This window comes from Marmota flaviventris, chromosome 1 (assembly GCF_047511675.1).
Source record: "Marmota flaviventris isolate mMarFla1 chromosome 1, mMarFla1.hap1, whole genome shotgun sequence".
Taxonomy (NCBI): Eukaryota; Metazoa; Chordata; class Mammalia; order Rodentia; family Sciuridae; genus Marmota; species Marmota flaviventris.
Genome location: NC_092498.1, coordinates 211,353,574 through 211,369,315, shown reverse-complemented (window position 1 = coordinate 211,369,315; position 15,742 = coordinate 211,353,574). Strand labels below are relative to the sequence as shown.

At 49.8% G+C, this 15,742-nt stretch overlaps 1 protein-coding gene across 5 annotated transcripts in view; it reads left to right on the top strand.

Annotated features, from left to right (window-relative positions):
* The window catches only part of Smarca4 (SWI/SNF related BAF chromatin remodeling complex subunit ATPase 4), a 91,164-nt gene that overhangs the window by 49,635 nt on the left and 25,787 nt on the right, over positions 1-15,742 (top strand). For all 5 annotated transcript variants that reach the window (XM_071602548.1, XM_071602550.1, XM_027955362.3 and 2 more), the window contains exons 17-25: positions 3,438-3,504; positions 4,639-4,749; positions 6,428-6,670; positions 8,356-8,469; positions 8,887-8,994; positions 9,867-9,953; positions 10,954-11,000; positions 12,582-12,748; positions 15,504-15,667. In XM_071602548.1, the coding sequence (XP_071458649.1) occupies positions 3,438-3,504; positions 4,639-4,749; positions 6,428-6,670; positions 8,356-8,469; positions 8,887-8,994; positions 9,867-9,953; positions 10,954-11,000; positions 12,582-12,748; positions 15,504-15,667 (1,108 nt within the window). The remainder of the gene's footprint in view (positions 1-3,437; positions 3,505-4,638; positions 4,750-6,427; positions 6,671-8,355; positions 8,470-8,886; positions 8,995-9,866; positions 9,954-10,953; positions 11,001-12,581; positions 12,749-15,503; positions 15,668-15,742) is intronic.

The window sequence follows — 15,742 nt, the reverse complement described above, 5'->3', positions numbered from 1 at the left end:
GAGTTGGTTCACAGTAGCTTTAGATTTACGGAGAGGTTGCCAGCTCCAGTGTGCTCTTGCCTGGTTTCTCTTACTGTGGATCCCTCTTCCCTTCCCTCTGCCCCATTGCCAGGACTGTGGAGCCAGTGCTAGCCCATTGTTACTAAATAAACCGTGTACTTTATTGGGGTTCACTTTTATTTTCCTCACTGTTCATTTATTTTCCAGGATCCCATGTTGTATTTAGCTGTCACCTTAACCTCCAGATCAGTGACAGTTCCTTCAACTTGCCATAGTTTTCATGACCTTAGAGTTTCTATAAGTTTGGTTTTTCTTTTGGTACTGGGGGTGGAACCTGGAGCCTTGTTCATGCTGGGCATGCTGCCTCCACTGAGCTACACCCGCAGCCCCCCAACATGACAGTTTGGAAGATTAATCAGGTGTTTTGTAGACCATTCTTCAGTCTTGGGTCTCCCTCTGGCCTTTTTTTTTTAGTGATTGACCAAGGGCTGACTTTTAGGCAGAAGAGCACAGAGGTGAAGTGCCCTTCTTTTTTAATTTATTTTTTAAAATATTTATTTCTTAGTTGTAGTTATTTATTTTTATATGGTGCTGAGGATCAAACCCAGAGCCTTGCACATGTGACGTGAGCGCTCTGCTGCTGAGCCACAACCCCAGCCCTGAAATGCTCATCTTAACTCATCGTGTCAAAGCTACACACTGTCAGCTTGCGGTCACTGCTGATCTTCAACATGAAGCAGGTTAATCACATGGCTTGCTATGAAGTTACTCTTTTTCCTCCACTTTCTTACTGTATTCTTTCAAAAATGTTCCTAATCTCAGTCCACACACAAGAATGTAGAGTGCAGTTCCAGCTTTCTGAGTAGTGAGGTTGTGGACATTATTGGAATTCTCCCCATTTATTACCTTTCTCAGTCATTTTACAGCAACGACTGATGGATATTTAATTTTTCATTGGACTACACACCATTACTGGACTGTGTTTTTTTTTTTAATTCTTTCCAGCTTTGGCCACTGGGAACTCTTGGGGACATAACTGCCCCTTTGACAGGCCCCTCACTGTGGTGGTTTGGAGATAATCCAGGCTTATCTGTCCATTTCCTGGAATTTGCCCATTCTCTTTGCATATAATAACTTTATTTTATTTATTTGTTTATTTATTTATTTACTTTTATCAATGCTGAGGATGGAACCCAGTGCCTCACCTGTGGTAGGCAAGTTCTCTACCACTGAGCTACAGTCCCAGCCTTGCCTCTTCTCATGGAGCCCTGCTTTCTCTAATAGGAGGATGGTGTTGGAAACCTTAATGGTAGAGCACTTTTGTAGCATGTGCAAAGCCCTGGCTCTAACCCCAGTACCACAAAACAAGCTAACAAAGCCAAAAAAAAAAAATCCCCACAAGCTGGGTTCCACATGTGCCTGTTGCTTTTGAGTGTCATTGTTCCAGGCCCTCAGAGTGGAGAGCACTAGAATGTGCAAGTCTCTGTACTACCCCTGTGCACACACAGTCTTTAGCGGCTTCTCTTTCATCTTTGGTTATGTTGAGCTGAACGCACTTAGCCTGGTCTGCGGGGTGCATGGTAACTCTCCTTCCTTGCTGACACATCCATTTCCAGGAGCTGCACAAAGCAGTTACAGAACAGTTCACCCCTGGAGAAGTCATTTCCTCACTGGAGTGCAGTGTGCTTCGTACCTTTCCCCTGTGTCCAAGCTCACAGATTGCAGTTAAAACCCCATTACCAAGGTTGTTGGTGCTAGCTTACCCTACTCACCTCAGTGAAGTTGTGCCCCAGCCTGACCTGTGGCCTTTTCTCCCCATGCCTCCCCCAGGCAAGCATCCACTCTGTCCAGCATCATCTCCTCCAGGCCAGAAGAGCTACTGTGCCCCAGGGTGTATTTGGTGTTGTGGCATCGGGCTGCCCTATTCCACCCGTTGGGACTTCACTACTCTGCCATGAACCTCTGGCCTTGCCTTAGATTGTTGTCACTCTGGCCTGTCTTCTCAGTTCCTTTCATGACATAGTGGCTCTTGCCTCACCTACTGTAGACCTTGGGCTTTGGCTGTTAGTTTCTCTCTCTGTCCCTCAACTGTCTCCTGTTGCTCCTTGTTATAGGAATAGGATCTCTGACTGAACCAGGGAGGTGTTTCTGATCATAAGGGGAGTTGCACGCCAGGCTGTCTGGGGCAGGTCTGGCAACTCTACAATGCCATCAGGTGTTCAGACTTCTGAAGTTTTCTGCTCACACCCTTAGCCAGTGACACCTGCTTTCAGGTTCTTGCTTCATGGTTGCAAGATGGTTGTACTGCCTTCACCATCTCATCTGAGTTCCAAGGCTGATAGGCAGGGCAAAGGGCAACAGTAGCTTTTGGCAGCCAAACATTATCAGATATTACCAGTCTACCTGCTTCCTTCCTTTCACCCCAGTGATTTGAGCTTCATCTCATTGGTTGGGACTGTGCCCACTCCAATGACTGGCTGCTAGGGAGCCTGGGAAGTGTGAGTTTGTGATGGACTCACCACCACCTCAGTGTGGAGGTACTTGGAGAGAGGTGCTAAGGGAGACTTGACCATGTCTGCTATTCATCTGTGTGTGTTGTGTCTTCTCTTTACAAATCACCTGGTCTAGATGTTCTGAGTGGCTTCCTTCCATTACCAAAAACTCATGTCTCAACCTTTCTCCCAGAATCCTACTCCTGTGATCTTAACTTATCATCACCTTCATACTCTCCTGAGTGTGTTCCCTCCAGGGAATGGTTCCTTGCCACTCCCTCCACCACGTTCCACCTGCTCCATGTTCTCTTGTATCTTCCCTCTCCCTCCTGTCATCATCTGACCTAGGTTGTCTAAGAGGAACAGCCTCAGCTTTTTGCTCCTGCCCTGTCCCTGCTGCTCTAGCCTTCCCCTTCCCCTAGCATGACCAGACTTCTGCTTATGGCCTGTATTCCATGTCTGACTGTCAGGACACGTCAGTAGTGCCATTTTCATTCAGAGATGGTGAAAAGAACCCTCAGTGTCTCCTACCTTCCCAGGGGGGAACAGCACAATCACTAGCATGGTTCTGAGCTTGAGACCCGGCTCTAAGAGGCTATGTGGTTTTCCTGGCACCAGTATGTGGTGTATTCCCAAAGAGCTAGTCTCCGGGTCTCCCATCCAGATTCATTCTGGCTTATCCCATCTGAGCAGCAGCTACCCGTCCTCATCACCAGTTGGCATGCTTCTGATCCTACATGCTTCTGGAGTGCCTTCCTCTTCTCTGCCCAACTGCTCCTTGGGGCCCCAGAGAAAGGGGCCTCCTAGTGCTTCCTGGCCTTTCTTCCCGCACTCAGCTGCTATGTGACAAATTCAGTTACCCTGTCACCTCGAGAGCCGTGACTATGTCAACCCTGATGTTTCTGACCAACATGAAACTTGACTATCCCTTCCTTGTGCCACCAGGACACTGTCAAACTGGGCATATGAATTTGACAAGTGGGCACCCTCTGTGGTAAAGGTGTCCTACAAGGTACGTGACAGCCTGCAAAGGTTTCCTGTGACTCTTTAAGGGATGTGGGCAGGGGAGGGGAGGGAAAGAGAAGACAGGCACATCCATGCACACTAATGGTACAGGATTTTTATGTGCATTTTTATATTTTGTATATATAGGGTCATAATATTGCAGAATTGGGGTCACTTATTTGGGGGTATAAATGCATATTTTTAAAAATTAAGTTATGGACTCGTTGTGGAATACAGTTTTCACATTGTGTACATTGAAACACATAGTAGACATTGATGCTTTGCTGGAGGATTTTGTGGTTTTCAACCAAGCTTTGATTAAAAATCCATTAGTGTATGAGGACCTAATGAACATACATCATGGGCTGTTGGGTGACAGGGTACACAAGGTGCTGTGGGCTCAGGTCAGGCCTGGTCAGCACCAGCTGCCCTTGCTGCAGATCTCCCAGGTCCAGGTCCTTCATCCTGTGCTGTGAGGCTCTCAGCCCATGGCAAGTTAGAAGCTTGACAGAGAGCACTTTGTGTTTGAGGGCCTAGAGAGGACAGCAGCTGTTGGGTTTGAGGGACCATGGGTAGCTCTATAGATAACAGTTTAGGGAGCCTTGAAGCTCAGTGTGTCTGGAACATGATCCTGGACAAAGCCCTGGTGTCCATCTTAGACCCTTGTCATGTGGGTTAGGGATTTGGAAATGAGGGACGGCACAGGTTTGTGGCTAGGGAAAAGGCTGGAATGATCACAGTGTCCGTCAGTATGCATAGGAGGGGCTCTAGCTTCTGGGTTGGGAACCTGTGAAGAGGGGTTGCTCAGCCAACAGGCATGCAGGTGATGGAGGGCCGGGAAGCAGTAGTCCCCTTTCTCTGGGGCCCCAAGGAGCAGTTGGGCAGAGAAGATGAAGGTACTCCAGGTAGTAGGCAGAACAGCTCCCCAAGGGGCCCCACACTCTGCTATCCTCTCCCTGTAGTTGGTGCTCTGCATATCAAGGTCAGCACCAACCAGTCCCTTACCCACCACCTTTGCATGCCACATCTGACAAGACCAAGCCCTTCTTCCCTGTCAGGAGTGCCATCCAGGCAGCTGCTGGGGTGCCACGCTCACTTGCATTGCCTGTGATGCTGAGGTATATTTGTCGTGTCCCCGCAGGGCTCTCCAGCAGCAAGACGGGCTTTTGTCCCCCAGCTCCGCAGTGGGAAGTTCAATGTCTTGCTGACAACCTATGAGTACATCATCAAAGACAAGCACATCCTAGCCAAGGTAATGTTTGCTGCCAAAAACACATCAGGCCAGGGGCTCCTGGGCTGCTGGGAAACTGCTGCTGCCTGATCCATGCTGTCGTGTGTGTGTGTATGCCCCAAAGCCCCTTGCAAGGGACTTCTCAGTGACTCACATAAATGTACACACATAAGAAGACAGCTACCCTGGGTGTGGAGGAGGTGACCACAGCTTTGCCTTTCTGAACGTCTCAAGGCTGGCCCCAGTTCAGATCCAAGGGTTGGGGCTGTCCTCAGAACATGTGGACTAGCTCCTCTTGGGTGTCTTCCTGAAGCTGCTTCTCATACAGTGTCTCCTGACCTGCCTGCATGTCCCACTTGGGCTGAGGATAGACTGGCCTTGTCGTCCCTATCTCTAGTAGCCTCAATTTCCCCTCCTTTGGGGCCATGCCGCCCACCAAAGACCATGAGACAGCTAGGGTTTGAGGAAGAGGATGACGGCTGAGAACTCAGGCTGAGGTGCTGTTGGCCTATCAGCCTCAGGCCTTTATGTTGGGGACTGCTCAGGCCTGGAAGTTTCTTGGGTGATGTGACTGAAGGCACCTCCTGCCTGCACTGATGAATTACTGAGCATGTGCCATGGTCCAGGTATAGGCAGATGCAGTCCCATGCCTGCTGTAGCTCCTCCTGTCTGGGAAACTTCAACTGAATAGTGTACAGCAGGCCTCATTGCTGACCATAGGGAGCACTGAGTGGAGAGTTTTTGACCCAGGGACATTTGCCATTTACCACACTCCTCACTGTATGCTGGTAATGGTGGTATCGGGCCCTCTGTGTGTATTCTGGGGTTGACAGGTGAGGAAACTGAGGTCCTGGAAACTGAGGGTAGAATCTTGTCCTCCAGCCTGTACTATAGTGTCTCTCCTGCAGGTGTAATATAAAGGTAGGCCCATCATGAGCCCAGGAACAAGGCCCTGAAAATCCTGTTTATCTGCCATGGCTGGATATTATTTGTAGAAGGAGGCTGCTGAACCCCCAGATCAGCACTGCCCTTGGGTACCCTGACCTGACATGTGCTGCCTTCCTCAAGCCTCACAGTATCCTTAGGAGGCGTGCATGGTTCCCATTAGAGAAAGGTTGAAGCTGGGCTCATTGTGATCCACAGAGACTTGCCTTGAGATACCCCAGAGCTCCTGCCTGTGGTCTCACACTGTGTCGAGCCCTGTTCCATCTGAGAATCACCCACAGACTCTCGGGGTGGCTGGATAAGGCAGGGCTCCTTGGCACTGGAGTGCCTCACGTTCCGACCTCCCTGGGCTCTTGGCTGCCCTTTGAAATATGCTCTGCTTATTGAAATAGAGCTGTCACCAACCTTATTGCACAACCCATACCCCAGGGGGCCTCACTGATCAGTGAGCATTTTCTATGTGCTATAACTAGCATATATATATATATTTTTTTGAAAACCATAATACTGTTCTGCTATGTGCTCTTTATCTGACAAAGTGGTCAGAGGCTCATCTCCCTTCCATGTATCCTGGAGCCTGTGTGGCTCTTCCGTGTGTGTGCGTGTTGGGGGTGGTACAGTGTAATGCCATGTTCTCAGGAGCTCTCCCTCACCGAGCCTTCCTGGTTGGTGGTGACCATTGCCTCTGTTTCCAGCATGAGGTCCTTCAGGGCAGCCCTGCTGTCCCCCTGACCACCTGTGCTCTGACCTGTAGATCCGCTGGAAGTACATGATTGTGGATGAAGGCCACCGCATGAAGAACCACCACTGTAAGCTGACACAGGTCCTCAACACGCACTACGTGGCCCCTCGGCGTCTGCTGCTGACGGGCACGCCACTGCAGAACAAGCTCCCCGAGCTCTGGGCGCTGCTCAACTTCCTGCTGCCCACCATCTTCAAGAGCTGCAGCACTTTTGAACAGTGGTTCAATGCTCCCTTTGCCATGACCGGGGAAAAGGTGGGTGTGTGCCTGGCCACACCCTGGTAGGGTGGGAAATGGTGGTCATGGTTATGCACCTTGCGTTAGCAGCCACACCTGCTTGGATCATCCTGGCTCAGCTGGCTCCCAGGATCAGTGTGTATTGTGCCCCCACAATACACTGCCCCTGGACCCTGAAGCTAGAGGAGCCACAAGGGGACCCTTGTGTAGAGATGGACAGATCAGGAGAGAAGTCCCAGGGGTTTATGTGGCCCTGGGATGGCCCTAGGCCCTCAGGGTATGAATGGCACATTGAACTACATCCTATTGGGCATTTCAGGGAGTCCAGGATTCACCCTGAGAGCAGGAGGGACCTGTAAGGTCTTGGTTGAGGCACCTGTTGTTGGGCTCTGTTTTATGTTGTTTTCAGAGATTGTTGTGACCAATGTTGAAATGTCTGGATACTGTGGTGGCATGGTCAGTCTGAAGGCCACACAGTGGCACATTGGCTGTGAGGGGCCTATCTACATGGTTGATAACATGTCCCTGAGCTAGCTCCGAGCACAAAGTCCACAGCACGTTGTGCTTTGGGGGTTTGACATATTGTGGGATGGCCTATGTGACCTCTTGTTAAGGTGACTTAAGCGGCCAGGCCCTGCAGACGTGGGCATAACTTAGGGTAGCAGTAGTGCTACAGCCCCTGGAAGTGGCCCTGCCACTCTTCCCGCTGGGCATCTTTCTGTAGATGTGTCCTGTTTACAGATGGGCCTTTACTGGTCTCATCCTCACAGTCCGCACTATCTCTACCACAGATCAAAATAGCAGCCCTTTTGAAGGAGAAACCAAGGCTTTCTTCAGGTCCTCATGATGAAGGAACCACGGTCCTTAGGCCCCTTCCCCAGATGCAGGACCAGATCCTACAGCTTCATTTCTTTTCAAGCAGGGCACTTCTACCAAGGGATGACCAGGAATTGACAGAAGAAAAGTTCAGGCTTTATGTATATTTTCTTCTTATATATATATTTTTTCTTTTTAAAAGAAAGAAATCAGTGAAGTGTGTTACATGGGCATTTTCTATGTGCTAAACACCAGCATATAGAATTTTTTTTTTTGAAAACCATAATACTGTTCTGCTACTTGCTCTTTATCTGACCGTGGTCAGAGGCTTATCTCTGTGGCCACTGTGTGGCCTTCAGTCTGATCGTGCCACCCACAGTCTCCAGACATTTCAACACTGGTCAGAGCCATACCACCCTGAACACGCCCAATCTCGTCTGATTGAAAAAGATAACTTTTGGCCAAGGAGCAGGCACCTGGGAAAGCAGTATTTATTTTACTTGTGTCTCCTCAGCCTGAGAGAGGCTTGGGGTACCTCGTGACAGACCCCTCCCTGGGAATTCTGCAGTTAAAGTCAGTTTTCTGTGTGCTCAGCCTGCTCCAGTGCTGTCGTGTTTTTGTTTGTTTGTGCTTTTAGGTTTGTAGACACACAAGTTCATATTACCCTTAGGGAAGCCATTCAGCAGGCTGCCACATTTTTGTGGGGAGGCATACACAGCATGGTCTCCCAATGCCCTTAGTTCCATCCCCCAAATTCTGTGGACAGCAGATCCGTCAGTCATACCAAGAAGGAGGGTGCACTCCTTGCCCCTGAAAGCTTAGAGCACTGTGGTCACTGCCTCCCCTCCTTTGGAGGTGACATTTGGATTTTGTTCGTGGGGCTCCAGGTGGACCTGAATGAGGAAGAAACCATCCTTATCATTCGTCGTCTCCACAAAGTGCTGCGACCCTTCCTGCTCCGGCGGCTCAAGAAGGAAGTTGAGGCCCAGTTGCCTGAGAAGGTAAGTTCTGCCTAGGAGAAGCCACTTTGCCACAGTGTACTGTCGGGTTTCCCAAGGTTGGGTATGCTCAGGGTCTCCCCAAGGTCCAGATCTAGGCCCTATTCCATCCAGCCTTTGGATGGCAACTAACCTCTGTTAGTAAGAGCCTCAGTTCCACTTCCTATCAGTGTCAATGCCTGCATTTCTTCCCTCTGTTATTAGCATGAGGCTCTAGGCCTCCAGTGTGGGAAGGCTCTGGGTTCTTGGTCTCTGTCTCCCTTGTCCCCCAGCCTCAGGGGATCCTCACCATCACCCCTTTGTTACTTAGTCAGAGCTCATGTCCTGAGGTTTTGGGTGCTTCCAGCAGGGCTTGGAGATATAGTTGGGTCAGGCGTTGGGGCTGCTGCTGCTCCCCTGAGCTCACTGTTTGCCCTGCAGGTGGAGTATGTCATCAAGTGCGACATGTCTGCTCTGCAGCGCGTGCTCTACCGGCACATGCAAGCTAAGGGGGTGCTACTGACCGACGGCTCCGAGAAGGACAAGAAGGTTGGCTCTGGGGATCCCTATTCTGCACTTGGATGTCCCAGGAGGGTGGAGCAGAGGCAGCCTGGTATTCAGGGCTGGAGTGTACGCTAACCAGTGTGGTTCTTACCTCCATAGGCTTAATTGTGCCCTGTAAGGCCCACCTGGCTGTGATCCCAAGGGCATTTAAATAGTCATGAGTATAAGTACCAGTGGTCTTTCTTAGGGGGCACTTTGGAGACACTGGCTCCTTCCTTGGCACTGTGGGGCCCATGCTAACCCCAGTAAGGTTTGAATATTATAGTGAACCGTTCCACCCCGTTGTTACAAAGTTACTTTGTCGAGGGCATATAGTGGTAAGGAGTCCGGGTCAGGTGAGCTCTCTCTAAGGGTACCAGGCCCCTCCTGTCAGATTCCTTGATCCCGTACCCAGGATCCTAACTCCCAATTACTTCCCCTCTGTGTTTATTTAGGCCCTTTCTTCTCTGACCTCATAGAACAGTGTGCACTTGATTTCTTCTCAGCCCAGAGCACCACCCTGGTAGTGCTCTGGGCTGAGCCTTCCCTCTACTCTGCAGCCTGAGGGACCCCTCCAGTGGCTCCCTGCAATGCCAAGGACAGAGCTGGTGTCAAAAAGCATTTGTGTTCATTCAGTTCAATCCTGCTAGCTTCCTACCCTAACCCTGTAGTATGCCAGGTGGTCTCTGCATCCCCCAGTGCTACTTATGACCTCTAGGTCTTCACATGAGCTGTCTCTGCACTCTGGGTTGTGTTCCTGGTTGCTCTGCTACAGCTGCAACCCCAGCTTCCCCAGAGCTCTTCTCCCTTTCTGCATGCCAGCTCCACCCTACCGCAGAGATAAGACCTGGTTTTGACCTTTTTGTCTGCCTCCCTAGGGCAAAGGTGGCACCAAGACCCTGATGAACACCATCATGCAGCTGAGGAAGATCTGCAACCACCCGTACATGTTCCAGCACATTGAGGTGAGGTCCCATGTGCCACACGCCCAGCCTCAGGGACAGCAGTCCCTGCTATACCCAGAGCTTGTTGGCAGCAGTTCTCTCTGATGGCCCCCATCCTCACTCTGTATGGGCCCAAAGACACCAGTCTGTGCTGAGCTCCTAGGTTGACTTAGGTTGCTTGTCTCAGATATCTGACTTTGCAAAAGTTTTTAGTATTTGGAATAGGTAATGCATGTATATCTGTCTGTTGGTTTTCTTTTTACAAATTATTTATATACATACGTATGTATTATTTATGTATGTACATATGTATGTATGTATGTTATTTACTTTTTTTCGGTGCTGGGGAGGGAACCCAAGGCCTTGCATATGCTAAGCATGTGCTCTACTACATGTGCTCATGTATGCTAATTTTAAGGAATCCAAATATTTATATGAGAGAAATAAAGTTCCTGAAACCCCCTCCCTGAAAGATTCCCTGAGACTCCTCTGTAGGGATGAGCCCTAGGAGTTGTGCCACATCTGCTCTTTGGCATCCTGGCCTTTTCCATGTGGGAGAAATACAAGCGCAGCCTCCTCATTTAATCAAGGGTGTGGACCAGAACCCTTTGGGAACTTAGTACTCTTCGAGAGTCTGTATTCTTGTTTCTGAAATGTGTACATGTGTCCTTATTTCTTGGCTTAAAGTTCAGTGTGGTTGAAGATCCCTCGTGCCCACCACAAGTGCCCCTGGGGTTCTGTTCCAGGGTAGTTTTGCACAGACACAGTCCTCTTGCACTCATGAGGGTGACCAAGCGTGTTGTATATTACTTCTTCCCTTCTGTTAGAGCTGCATGAGGCTCAGGATTTGGTGTGATAAGCAGTGTTCAGCATCCCTCTCTTGGCCTTGGTGCTGCCATGGGCCATTGCTGAGTGCCTGATATGAGGGCTCCATCCTTTTACAGCAGAGGCCTGGACCATGAGGTTGGAACAGATGGCCTGTCCCTGTCCCAGCACTGACCTGTCTCTTATTCCATTGCAGGAATCCTTTTCTGAGCACTTGGGCTTCACCGGTGGCATCGTCCAGGGGTGAGAAGCTGCCCAACTGTGTAGGGTGGGCTGCTTGTCCATGTGGAAGGGTTTGCTTTCTCGCTTATTTGTCTTTCTTGCTGTTGTTACCTTTGTCCAGTTTTCAAACCTGAACATTTAGAAAACATAGAGGAACCTAAAGAAAGGAGAGGGATCTTGTATACTGAGAGTTGATCACCATTCACCCCAAAGGCAGGATTCCTGAGGCAGGCTGGCTTCTGGACCCTGCTCTGCCACCTCCTTGCTCTGTGACCCTGGATAGCTTTCTCAGTGTCTCTGAGTCTACACATAATCCATTAATACAGAAATATTTTTGTACTGTGTGAATCTGTTTTCTGCAGCATCCTTTGTAAAAGCACAGGCCACACTTCTAGGATTGAACCCAGAGGCACTTAATCACTGAACCACATCCCCAGCCTGTTTTTATATTTTATTTGGAGATATCATCTCACCAAGTTGTTTAGGGCCTCGCTAAATTGCTGAGGCTGGCTTTGAACTCATGATCTTCCTGCCTTTAGCCTCCTAAGCCACCACAAGCATGTCCCACTCATGTGGCTAGGCCACACTTCTTGAAGTCCCTGGTATTAGACATGGATGTCGTCTCTAGAGTTTCACTTTTTTTTTTTTTTTTTTTTTAAGAGAGAGAGAGAGAAAGAATTTTTTAATATTTATTTTTTAGTTTTCGGCAGACACAACATCTTTATTTTATTAGTATGTGGTGCTGGGGCTCGAACCCAGCGCCGTGCGCATGCCAGGCGAGCACGCTATCGCTTGAGCCACATCCCCAGCCCCCTAGAGTTTCACTTTTACAAAAAGTCTTGCTACAAGTTCCTTTTATGACCCTGGATACTAAAGCAGTCTCAGGAACAGCATTACTTAATGAAAGGACAAGAAGTTTTGGTGTGTCTTGTTTTCATCGCATTGCATCATGAAATTTCTCTATGTGGGATCACCCTGTTCCTGCCCCCGAGCTTCAGTTTCCACATCTCTGAATCCAGGGGCTGTTGACTGGAAGAAATGAGAGAAGCTTCAGTGGTCCCCTTCTAAGTCTGGCAGGGTGTGGGCACTCTCCAATGTGAACATTTGTTCCTGAAGGTTCTTTTTTTTTAATATTTTTTTAGTTATAGTTGGGCACAATACCTTTATTTTATTTGTTTATTTTTCTGTGGTGCTGAGGATCAAACCCAGAGCCTCACATGTGCTAGGCAAGCACTCTACCGCTGAGCCACAACCCCAGACCCCCCAGAAGGTTCTTTAACAAGAAGGGAGATAAGGCCTGGGTTTCTGGGAGTAGCCCTGGCCCTGCCTTATTAAAAGTCACAGCTCTTTCATTCTCAGAGGAATCAGGTTAGATGATAAAGAAGTGATCACCCTTCTAATGTGCTCTTAATCAAGGGTGACCTGAGTTTATTTTAGTTGGGTTGAAGTGGCTTTGCTGAAACTGTAGTAGGAGGTCTGCTTGGGAGACCTCTGTGCCCTCCAGCCAGTGTGGGAACATGACACACTCCTATTCTTTAAAACACCCAGAGGTGGCATTTTTAATGTTCTGAATGTTCTTCCCTTCCTCCTGCCACGCCTTAGACTGGACCTGTACAGAGCCTCGGGGAAATTTGAGCTTCTTGATAGAATTCTTCCCAAACTGCGTGCAACCAACCATAAAGTGCTGCTCTTCTGCCAAATGACCTCCCTCATGACGATCATGGAAGATTATTTTGCATATCGTGGCTTTAAATACCTCAGGCTTGATGGTGAGTAGAAGAGAGACTTGTTAAGGGGCTTTGTTGTCCAAGGATACCCCAGCTTTATGCTTATGGGCCCCCCTCCAGTGCCACATTGAACCCAGTAGCACACTGAGCTCCTCAGGCTTGGAACTGGGAGGCCAGACCCTGGAGGTGTCATGGCAGGATCACAAGCTGAGACTCTGAACACTGGCCAACTTTTCACTACAGCACTGGGAGGAAGGGGTGCTTGGCGGTCCTGCTTAAACAGGAAGCAAAAAACCCATGAAAATGCATAAGGTAAAAAGCATAATTGGGACCCAAGGGTTTGCTTGCTTTAGCCTCAGTTGGATTCAGGTACAACAATAATGCTTCAGGGCTTTTCTCCAGCTCATAGCTCCGCTCTCCTTTAACTTGGCCTCATCCTCAGGCTTCCCCTACCTGCTCCGTGTCTCCAAAGCAGAGGCAGCTCAGCTTTCCCCTCAGAAGTCCAGGGCTGTCTCTCCTTTAGCTACTTGGAGTCATGTGCTTTTCGCTGGACTTTTACAGCAGCCATATGGCTGCGGTCCTATCACTCACTGGTCAGGCCTGGAGTTGGAATCAGGATTGACTGTACTAGAATCAGGAGCCACTGAGGGAGAGAAGCAGATGTTGCAGGGCAAGAGCAGGAGCTTCCTCCAGGAGGCGATAGGCCCTGACCCTGTGCCCAGTGGTCCCTCTAAATATTTCTGCTTCCCCTCACCTCCAAGAAGCGCTCCGGGGAGGAAGAGGCTGGGCAAGAGGTGGCCAGCACTTATGACTAGTCGGGAAGGCCTTAAGCGAGTTCCCCACCTTCTTTTTGCTTGAGTAGTGGACAAGGCTTACCAGAAAAATGGGGTTAGAAACTAGCAAGGATGCCAGGCACAGTGGTGCACACCTGTAAATCCAGCAGCTCAGGAGGCTGAGACAGGAGGATTGCCAGTTCAAAGCCAGCCTCAGCAACTTAACAAGGCACTTAGCAACTCAGTGAGACCCTGTCTCTAAATAAAATATTAAAACAGGGCTGAGGATGTGGCTCAGTGGTTAAACACCCCTGTGTTCAATCCTCAGTACAAAAAAAAAAAAGAAAGAAAAAGAAACCAGCAAGGTTAAGCAGTTCCCCTTGCACAAGGTCTTGGAGACTTTACTAAGTTCATGTGCAGGGTGTGTTGCATGGCAGGATACCCCAAACCTTTGTGCACCTCCCCTGGGCCCCCAAACCTGTTCTCACTGAGGATCTTTTAGAAATGTTGTTTCATAGACTCTGCTTGCCTGGCTGATCCTGCTGTCCCTCTCTGGACCCTTACCCAAAACATGGCCTGCACACTCACTCGCCCGACCTTCAGCCCCTTTTCAGAACTCTCCGGGTCCACCTTCACAAAATGCAAGTCTCCCTTGCTGCCCTGTCCTCTCTTGGGGCTTTCCACTGCTTTCAGGCTGTAGGAAACCAAAACCCTGGCAAGGCCATGTGTCTAGGTCTCTCCTTACTATGTGCTCCAACCTTCACGTTGTCTCTCCCATCTTCTGGAGGGCCAAACCCAAGCCTTCTGAGTGCTGACCCTGTCTTTGCAGAGGACAAGTGCTTCTGTTAACTTGGCCTCAGTTGCTTCTGTAGCACCTCATATATAGTCCCAGCCACGGAGGCAGAAAGTCTATCAAATGCAGAGGAAGACTGGGAGCTCAATGAAGTCATGACACTGAGTCTCCTGCCATGAGGGTGATGAATGTGAGGCACATGCTGGCATCTGGGGGGTTGTTGTTCCCCTCTCTCAGGTGGGATGGCTGTGGTTGCATCTGGAGCCCAAGGAAGGGTGGCATATGACAGGTGCTTTGGCTACAGTAGGTACCAGCTCTTGTGCTGTGCCTGGTGACACATGGACCAGTGGTAGGAAGTGTTTAGTTTTGATTGTGACACCAAAATGATTGCTCAGTGCACCAAAGGCAGCTTTTGTTGGCGCCGACAGAAGCCTGAGTAGCTTAAGACATCCTATGGATACTGTAATACCAAAGATCCACATCCTGGACTGTTATTTGAAAGTCACTGGGAACCCTTGTGGGCTCTCTTCTTAGGGTTGGGAGAATAGAGCCAGAGGGGTACCAAGTCCCCCTTATGAGGCTTCCCTGAGTGTGTGTGGCTCAGGGAAGAGCTCTTGCCTCACATATGCAAGGCCCTGGGTTCCATCCCCAGCATCACACACACAAAAGTAAAGCTCCCCTGCTCTCGCCCATGGGGATTCCCTGTGAACCAGCAGAGCCTGTTGCAGTAGGGTCAAGAGCACATGCCAGCCCTCTGGCTATTGGCTCATTTCCACAGCCACTATCCAACCGCATTGAGGCCCCTTGAATGTTTTTAGGAGGAGTAGTCTTGGCGGCATCAGCCACTCTGCCTCTTGCCCATAGAGCAGAACAGGCACTTGGAGAGGTGCCAGGGTCTGGTCATATCAATAGCACTGGCTAGGGCGTCCCTGAACTCAGGCCCAGTGCTCATAGTCCTCCCCGCATCCCATGTCACATGGAGATGCAGCCAGATTAGGGCACTGATGGAGCCTGTTTTTATCTCCTGGTATGGGAGAGGTGCCACAGTGTAGTGATGTTCTGTGCATCCAAGTCACTGGCTAATTGTATGTCCCACTTTTGTGGATAGAGTGTAGCTTTGGCTCTTGTGGCCTCTGGGTCATGGTTTCTGCTCTTGGGAGTTCCTGTGTGTCTCCTCCTAACCCTGGTCCCCAAGCCACCTGCTGACCTCCTTGTCTCCTGTGCCTGTCAGGAACCACAAAGGCAGAGGACCGGGGTATGCTGCTGAAAACCTTCAACGAGCCCGGCTCCGAGTATTTCATCTTCCTGCTGAGCACCCGGGCTGGGGGGCTAGGACTGAACCTCCAGTCAGCTGACACTGTGATCATTTTCGACAGCGACTGGAATCCGCACCAGGTAAAAGCAGCAGTGCCCTGGTGAGAGAGGGGAGAGGAGCTTCCAGAAGCCCTAGAGGGCTGACCCACAAGCTTT